General features: G+C 38.7%; 1 protein-coding gene across 1 annotated transcript; it reads right to left on the reverse strand.

Annotated features, from left to right (window-relative positions):
* Nucleotides 1-1614: 1614 nt before the first annotated feature.
* LOC117990002 (G-patch domain and KOW motifs-containing protein) lies at nucleotides 1615-8301 on the reverse strand. The gene is made up of 7 exons (XM_034977424.2): nucleotides 7590-8301; nucleotides 6801-6936; nucleotides 6149-6298; nucleotides 5632-5720; nucleotides 4290-4464; nucleotides 3452-3584; nucleotides 1615-2192 (listed from the first exon to the last, which is right to left on the reverse strand). Exons 1-7 carry the CDS (start codon nucleotides 7706-7708, stop codon nucleotides 1693-1695), a joined length of 1302 nt encoding a protein of 433 aa, XP_034833315.1. The 5' UTR covers nucleotides 7709-8301; the 3' UTR covers nucleotides 1615-1692.
* Nucleotides 8302-9572: the final 1271 nt, after the last annotated feature.

A 9572-nucleotide genomic window follows, 5' to 3' on the forward strand; every position in this document is an offset into this window, starting at 1 on the left:
AGTGTTTATTAGGATCAGATCGAATCGGATGAGCAACATGCTGATCACAGTCCACTGCTGGACATAGGCCTTCCCAAGAGCACGCCACCACACACGATCCTCCGCCTTCCTCATCCACCCACTTCCCGCTATCTTCTTAAGGTCGTCAGTCCAGCGGGTTGGAGGTCGTCCCACACTGCGCTTGCTGATACGCGGTCTCCAACAGTACGCGGCAGAAAATAATGTACATCGACTTTTAGAAGTAGGTATAATATCTATATTCTATACTAGATGATGACCGCGACTTCGTCCGTGTGGTTTTAGGTTTTTATAAATCCCGTGGGAACTCTTGGATAAATATAGCCTATGTCCTTCCCCGGGATGCAAGCTGTCAAAATCGGTTGAACGAATGGGCCGTGAAAGGCTAGCAGACAGACGGACCGGCGGGCAAACAGACAGATAGACACACTTTCGTATTTATAATATTAGTATGGATTAATTTATAAGCTAACATGAACTTATTTATACGCCAAAGCTTTGGTATACGGTGTAATTTTTAAGCCGGGTCACGTCGATAAATAAAACAGGTCAACCATGCTGTAAGGTGGTTTTCTTAACAGCATCATAATAAATAATAATTATTATCTTTGCCCTAATAAATTATACCAGCTTGCAAAGAAAGTAGAAGGTATAATATAGGTACCTACACGGTTTAAATGAACGACGTTACGACCGGCATAGTCTCAAAGCTCATAACGAAGTTATGCGTTAATTTAATGGTAGAATCAATGCTGCCCATTAGGTTTCCAGGAAAATGCGTCATCCATACTAACATTACAAATGCGAAAGTGTGTCTGTCCGTCTGTCTGTATGTCTTCTAGCCTTTCACGGCCCATTCGTTCAACCGATTTTGGTGAAATTTGGTATAGAGATAGCTTGCATCCCTGGATAGGACATAGGCTACTTTTTATCCCGGAAAATCAAAGAGTTCCCAAGGGATCTTTAAAAACTAAATCCACGCGAACGAAGTCGCGGGCGTCAGCTATTAATAAATAATAATAAAAAAATGCGTTAATTTAATGAAAAAAAATAATCAATTCTAATGGTAGAATCAATGCTGCCCATTAGGTTTCCAGAAAAATGTGTCATATTGATTTCTAAAAAGAATTAAATAGGTACGTCGTATAAAAACCGGCCAAGTGTGAGTCAGACCCGCGCACCGAGGAGGGTTCTGTACTACCGTCGCATTTTTTCGACATTTTGTATTGTAAATCAAAAACTTGTTTTAGAGTGTGCGCCTTTGACCACTAGACCACGGGTCACTTGACCGCCACTGTTGGTGAGTTGTCACGGGTGGGTTTCACTATTCCCATTACCCATTGCAAATACGGTGAGCGCACCACTGCACTTTCAAAGTGAAATAACTATATCAAGTGGGGTATCATATGAAAGGTCTTCACCTGTACATTCTAAAACAGATTTTTATTTATTTTTATGCATCATAGTTTTTGAATTATCGTGCAACATGACGAAAAAATACGACTGTAGTACGGAACCCTCATTGCGCGAGCCTAACTCGCACTTGGGCGGTGTTTTTTTTTTGTAGTAGGTACTCTATATCAAATAACATAAACATTTACATTAAAAGTTTTTATTGAAAAAAATATTATTGTACCACATCACGTAAAAAAAGATCAATTTTATTATTTACACTTATTTCCTATGTTTCTTATAGTTTGGTGATCGATCCCGATCTCTTTTCTTCTTCTTTCCTTTTCTCTTTTTGTCTATGTCTCGCTTTTCTTTAGAAGATTTACTTCTATAACTTTTCTCTTTCTTGTGGTGATTTTTATCTGAATCGCTACTGCTATCTCTTCTTCTATCAATTGATTTATATTTATGATCAGATTCTGGGGTTAAAGATTCATTACTACTATATTTCTTTTTATTTTTCTTTCTGTGACGACTCCGTTCTTCTTCGCTGCTAGAAGATTCTTTCCTATATCTCTGTTTCTCTTTATTTCTATTACTTCCGTTTGAGTATTTTTCGTCATTATTACGTCTGTCTTGTTTTTCCGTATGTTCTTTTTCGCGGATATCATTCGATTTTTTACTCGTTGTTCCTTCTTTTCTTGCTTCTGCTGTTTTTGAATTGTGACTTTTAGAATTCTTGACTGTTTCTTTCTTCTTATACTCTTCATAGGACTCCGAATCTAGAAAAAAGTAAAGGAAAAGTTGTAAATGAAACTTCTTTATTTATATCAGTCACAGAATTACGTTTTTTTTTTAAATTTAGAGTGATGGCAAGGCAAGGGATGGCAAGGTCAAGGCAAGTGATGATACAGCTTAAGATGGATCGGCGGGGTGATTACGTATCTCGCGACAGGCTTGCGACAGGCGTAAAACTCGCGATCATTGCTGTCAAAACAGCGGCTAGAGAGAGACAGCAATAGCCACAAAGCAAAATAAGAGAAGAAAAGAGACAGCAAATGAACTGTCGCATTGCTACTGCTGTCGCGTTGCTTTCGCTACTAATCACCCCGCGGATCTCCCTTTCGAACTATATGCCCTACCCATTGCCACTTCAGCTTCGCAACCTGTTGAGCTATGTCGGTTTTTCTAGTTCTCCTACGGATCTCCTCATTTCTGCTTCGACCACATAATATAGGAACTCGAAGCATAGCTCTCTCCATCACTTCGGGTACTGAGCCCTACAAATGAAATTAATTTTATGGACTGCAGCGCCCACTGGTTGCTTACATCCGAAAGTCTATTCTAACCTCACCGAACCATGTCTGAGAACCATGTAGTGTTCCGAATGTTCGCTAGGTGGCAGTTTTCTTATGGGGAAGTTTTCCTCTGATAATTTTTTTGCTGTATTAAAATCAGAATTCCCACGAATTTTTGGAACGATAAGATTGGCCACACAAATCGCGATATCACGAATCATTTGCCGAATCCCGTCGAGCAGTACTTTCAATAACTATTGAGTTATATCTAACTAGCTGATGCCCACGACAGTCAACGTGGATTTAGGTTTTTAAAATCCCGTGGGAACTCTTTAATTTCCGTGATAAAAAGTAACTTATATCACTCCAGGTTTTAAACTATACACATGCAAAAAATCGCGCCGACTCGTTGCTCCGTGATTGAAGGACAAACCACCAGTCAAAGTTTGGAACTAGCCACGGCCAAAGCCTCCCACCAGTCAAAGTTTGGTGGTTTGTCCTTCAATCACGGAGCAACAAGTAAGTAGGTTGGTCCCTACCGGCAAAGCCGTACCGCCAAGCGATTTAGCGTTTCGGTACGATGCCGTGTAGAAACCAAAGGTTTCCTTCCAGGTTAGCCCGCATCCATCTTAGACTGCATCATTACTTACCACCAGGTGAAATGGCAGTCTAGGGCTAACTTGTTTCTGAATAAACAAAAAAACAACCACCTTCGCACTTTTCATACAGGTAGTGATACTCACTGATAACTTTTGATTGCTTATCATACTCGGATTTTGTGACGGCTTGCATCATGAACTCGCTGAGGCTGACTGTCTCCTTCTTCATAGTAATGTCGACCATGACACGCCCGTTTTCTTCGTCTAAGCTTACCACCTGTAAAATAATGTCCACTTGAAATACTATGTATTTCAATTAGAAAGTCATTGGGTATTGATATAACCTTTTATAACAAAATTCCGTAATCTATTTTGGACTTACCTTTACACAATTTTAAAAAATCTATTGAAAGTACCTATGCTAATGAAAAAAGCATATTATTCAATCGAAAATTATGTAAATAATAAAAGCGAGTCAAATCCACGCTGGATTTGACTCGCTCGTTCCAGCAATGCGCGGGACTGCAATTACTTTATCATATTTAAAGTATGGCATAATATTGTACATCAAATCTTTGAAAAGAGCAACCGCCGAGTTTCTTGCTGGTTCTTCTCGGTAGGAAAGGCATTCCGAACCAGTGGTAGATGCATTTTACGATTCAAAATGTTTTTCATTTATTTATTTATTTAGAATTTAGAAATAGTCCATCGATCCCTAAAAGTCCAACATGATGTTTGTTCTCTTCTTAGTTGAAACGCGTAAAACAGCTTTTTAGCGTTCTGTACTAAATAATATAACAACACTTTTTTTTGTTTGCTACTTTTTATGACAGAATATCAAAGGGCGCCGCGCTAACCCGGCGCAGGATAGCGCGAACGTGCGGGACGTCCCCCCGCCTCATACCCCGATTGCCATCTCTACCTGTCGCGTACTATACTTAGGATGAAAATGAAACTGTATTATTCATACCACCATCCATACCTTGCCATACAATCCATTGTATTTCCCAGTAGTGATTTTAACGAAGGAATTTTTCACTATATGCAGCTCTTCTTCCTTATCTTTGGATGATTTGCTCTTGTCTTTCTCCTTGATCACTTTGTCTGCGCCTAGACCGAGACCTTTCGGACGTAGCTGAGGTTGCTTGTATTTAGATCTGAGAAATAAGATGGCTATCTATTAGTAATGGGATAGTAATAATCCAAATATTGGGAGACTGTGGTTAGTTACCACTCTACCAGCAAAGCCGGCACCAAGCGATTTAGCGTTCCAGTACGATGCCGTGTAGAAACCAAAAGGGTGTAGGTTTATAAAAAAAACTGCCATACCCCTTCCAGATTAGCCCGCTTTCATCTTAGACTGCATCATCACTTACCACCAGGTGAGATTGCAGTCAAGGGCTAATTTGTATCTGAATAAATTTAAAAAATATGACAAAATGTGTGTCTGTCTGTTATCTTTTTTTACGGCCCATCCATTTAACCAATTTTGACGTGAGCAATTAATTATACCTTGCATACCTTGGAGGACAATATTTTTTTGCAATTTTTTTTATAAAATCATAGTTTTCACGTGATTTCTAAAGAACCTAAGTCCACGCGAACAAAGTCACGGGCGTCATCTAGTACCTAATAGATATAGTCAATAGGCTAAATTTTCAACTTAAACTAACACTTTAAATTAAAGTAACAATTTTTTAAATAACATATAGGCTATAATAATATCTGTCGCAGCTGTACTCACGTGCTTAGTCGACGTTAGCCCGACTAGTTTCGAACCCACCCCCACAACGGGCTCTACGGGCAGCGGCACGCGCGGCCCGCAGTCAAAACCGCGGCGCGGGCGCGAATGGACTCCCTTGAAAAAGGACCCCGGATGGGTTCGAAACTAGTCGGGCTAACGTCGACTAAACACGTGAGTACAGCTGGGACAGATATTATTTAGACTGGAAATCACTCACGGTAGTTTAAGCGCTAAAACATATAGGTTTTATCATGCCAGTATAAAAAGCCCTGAAGTGGTTTGGGAGTTGGGACACACAACAGGGCGAAGTTGTACTCTGCCTTGCTGCACTCATAAGCATGTGTAACAATATGTGCTGTCCAGTCAATGAGGGTGTGATAAAGGGAAGTGAGTGGGTGGATGAGGAAGGCGGAGGATCGTGTGTGTTGGCGCGCTCTTGGGAAGGCCTATGTCCAGCAGTGGACGCAAACAAGCTGATTGAGCCAATGATGTGCCACATTCACTTTTTGCTATTCAAGTTCACATCCAAAACATCTGCAAAGCTTCACTTCAAAAAATTAATCACATTATAGGTACTTACTGATCTTTACCCGGCGTCCAGCCCATACCACGTAGCATCGCCAGTCCAAAATCTTGTATAGGAACTGATTCATAGTCATCCAGAGTTGCCTGAAACAAGATGTTTTTAAGTGCAAGCAGTGATAGTCCCCCCGCCTCCCGAATCTTTAAAACCACTTAAAGTCTTAACCACCACAGCCTCTTTCATGGGGTTTGGGGTTTGATTCCGGGCATATTCTGTCTACCTTTCCGAAGTTATGTGCGGTTAAAGAAATTTAAATAACACATGGTTTAAGGGTGAAGGGAAACATTGTAAGGAAACCTGCACGCCTGAGAGTTCTCAATAGTGTGTGTAGTCTTTCAATCGGCGCTTGACAGTGTGGTGGACTATTGATGATGGGTTGATGATAATGATGGTGAATCATAAGCAGTCAAATAGTAATAAAAAATATCCGGCCACAAGTAGCCACTGAAAAACAAAAAATAGTTATTGCAAGTTATAGTAATTCCAAGTAATTGATTTTATCTTTCAAAATTACCTCAGCTTGGCCATCCATTATAGGTTTGGAATTGATTGGCACTACTAACTTTTCAGTATCAGTTTCTTTTTTAATTTTCTTTGCTCCCTCCACCAACTCTCTGATCGCCATCTGATCCAAGGTTTCATTCTCAGGTACTGTACTTTCTTCCTGAAATATTACACAGTATTGCCAAATTAGAAATGCATAGTTCTGTTGTAGTGAAGCTTCTTAAGCCATTTGAGATGATAACCTTTAGGTTAGCATCTCAACCTTATTGTCCTTTAGGACAAAAAGTGAACAACCAACAAACATAATATAAGTCAAATGCAAAGTGAATAATTTATTCAAAATAGGTAATAAATTACACTTTTTGATGGTTGGTTGTCGGATTTGTAAGATGATAATATAGTGGTGATAATTTTTAAGCGAACTTAAAACTAAAGCTACGAGGGTTCCAAACGCGCCGAGGTCTGAGAAGAGTCCACAACAAACTCAGCTGGGTATTATTTTTATTATTACCACTTTTGTGGATGAATCACGCATATTATAGGCAAGCATCATTGTTTAGGTATGTGATACAACCAGTAGTGGTATGCATAGGGTTTCAAGCTCACCTACTCTGGCTTTGAACCCTATGCATAACATAGAACTATGTTAACAAGCATATTACCTCTTTTTCAATCTTCACTTCTGGTTCATCAAAGTTTTCAACTTTTTCTGCTATTTCCTTAAGTTTTTCTGCTGTGATCAGCGTATTTGGTTTCATAGGTATAACCAATGGCTTGGTTTCTTCTATCACCTCACCTCTGGAATATTTCAAGTTTAAACATTAATCAAACATGTGCTGTTTATAATACTGTTTTTAAAAGAAACAATAGTGGCCTCAATTCTCTAGTCTCTCTCTAAACTAAATTTAGAGTATCTGCATCTTTTTCTTTTTACTAATGCTAAAAAAGGAACGGAACATGACTTTCACATTTAAAGACTAAATTTTAGTGCACAATACAAATTTAAACAGTAGGTTCGCGAGTGCGTGCTAAAATCACGGGTTTTACCATCTAAAAATTAAATTTAGAAATGTCAAACTGCTTCTGTCCTTTTCATATTACAATAGTAAGAAGAGGGTGCGAATACTCTAAAATTAGGTTGTGCTTAGAATCGGTGCCAATGTGTTTATAAAAGGAACTGACTGACTAACATAATATCAACATTAAACTCAAAGAAAATTTACAAAATGGGCCTCTTTCAAAGTGAAGATTGAATTCGACGCAATAATGTAATTAGTAAAACTCATAGCACCGGGTCTACAGATATGGTTATTAATGTAAGTTCTATCTATAATGTAGACCCATTAGAAAGGATTTTGAGAAATCCCGATATGATATTCAAAAAATTAAAGCCTCGCGAAAGAAGTCGCGGGAAAAGTTAGTAAACAAATATTTAAGAAGTGGTTTATTACCCAACAACTTTGATAGCCTTTTCTTCTACGCATTCAATGTATTCTTTCTTGTCAGCAGTAATCGGTTTGTCTTGCTTTTTCGTTTTCAGAAATCCGAAAGATATCTTCTTGCCTTCCATTTTGTCGAAGAAATTGATTTACGATTTGGGCACACAAAAAATAACTAAAACCCCGCGCTTTTGTACAAGGTTAAATATGAAATTACTTATCCATGTTGACTACATTAGTACTGCTATCGTTTAGGTCACCATTTCTTTTAAATAACACTTTAATATAAATGCAATTAATATTTATTTACAATACTATTAAGTAAATACGCATGCGAAATTCGCTTCGTGGGATTTTTTGACATTGACATTTGACACTACTATTGACAGTGCCAGTGTTTCTACTTACGATTTTCGTTTTATCTTATTTTATAGGAATTTGCCCTAAATTACCCTAATTTTTTTTAGAATACCCTGTTTATGTTTTAGGGCGCATAGTTATGAACAACACCATTAACGTTTTAATATCATTTAACAATTCTATCTTGAAATTTGTGACGAAGTCGTTTCAGTCAGTCATCATTTTCTTCCATTTTGAAATCATAGTAGGTAACTAGTTAACTAACTAAGCTACCTAGCTTTTTAGTGAATTTTCTTAAACTTTTTAATAAAATTGTTAAGCACTATTTCCACGATGCAGAATGAAAAGCTAGGTATTTTGAACCTTTTTGAGCCTTAAGCCTTTTGATCAATCTAAGAAAATACAAAACATTCACTATATTGTTTTGAATAATAATTAATATAAAAAATAGTTACTAGGTACTCAAGTTCAATTTTACCCCGAATTAAACTAAAACCTTTTTGGCATAAAAACACTATAGTATAGAGGGCTAATAATATTAAGCATGGTATAGGGCCTTGTCTAATATTAGTCTTTTCCCTAAAATAGAGCGAAATCTCTAAAAGTGGAAGCACTGATAACATGTGCCCCTACCGCGGTTGTTTGACAGCTACATTGTCACGATCGCAATCATCTCGATTGGTTAATGCTCGCTCACTATTGGCTACAATGCATTGTTGCAACAAGAATGGCACAAATTCAGCCAATCAGAACAATTGAGATTGTAATAATGATTGATGCAGGTTTTAGACAATCGCCCTACTGACAGCAGATTTTGACATTTGACAATTATTTTTAAAGCTAAGTCTACAGTCTACACTACTATAAGTGTGGTGCATACCGGACCGGGCCCGGTCGCTGTTGGTCAAAACCGACGTGGGCTCGGCCTTCCTACCGAGAAGAACCAGCGAGAAACTCGGACATTGCTCTTTTCAAACATTCTATTCACAATGATAATATGCCATGTAGGTATACTAATGTATAGTCGAAATGGCAATCGGGGAGGGAACGCCCCGCACACCAGCACAGCTCCCCGCTAACCCAGTTCGGCCGAGCGCAGATCAGCGCAGATGGTGTGCGGCCGCGGGTGTGCGCTGCAGGGCATCCCCCCGCCTCATACCCCGTTTGCCAAATTACCTAAACGCGAGCAAAACGAGCGCAAAATAATTTCATCACTTTTACAGAAACAATCGAGGCTTCCAACTACAAACTGCTTCTGAGTTCTGATTGAAACTACCCAACCCATTTCTGTCTGATTTGGGATGAGGCTACTGAGAATTTCTCAAGCTTAGGACTACCCTCTTGAGTCTAAAGTCTAGACTCAAGATTCGAGGCCTGGGGCAAGATTCACAGATTCCATTAAAGCGATGCAACGTCGTGCTTGAAAACAAAATTAAATATTTCCTCGACAATATCGACATAAATATTAAACTATTTGAATGCTTGGGAGGCTGCGATTTATTTTCTGGAGGCGTCTGTGTTGCACACATTTCTGAATAGTAGGTAGGTATAAGGTACCTTAATCTATTTCTCAATATTGCTATTCAGGCGTCTAAAATCTATTAATATCAGGGGAAATGTAACAATTTGTAAGAA

Source organism: Maniola hyperantus, chromosome 17 (genome assembly GCF_902806685.2).
Source record: "Maniola hyperantus chromosome 17, iAphHyp1.2, whole genome shotgun sequence".
Taxonomy (NCBI): domain Eukaryota; kingdom Metazoa; phylum Arthropoda; class Insecta; order Lepidoptera; family Nymphalidae; genus Maniola; species Maniola hyperantus.

What these genes read in the sequence shown, in the direction of transcription:
- LOC117990002 (XM_034977424.2), bottom strand. Translation starts at nt 7,708, where the DNA reads ATGGAAGGCAAGAAGATATCTTTCGGATTTCTGAAAACGAAAAAGCAA. An exon ending in AAGGCTATCAAAGTTGTTGG is followed by an intron (nt 6,937 to 7,589) that starts GTAATAAACCAC and finishes GAAATATTCCAG; the next exon opens with AGGTGAGGTGATAGAAGAAA. An exon ending in ACAATGGATTGTATGGCAAG is followed by an intron (nt 3,585 to 4,289) that starts GTATGGATGGTG and finishes ATTATTTTACAG; the next exon opens with GTGGTAAGCTTAGACGAAGA.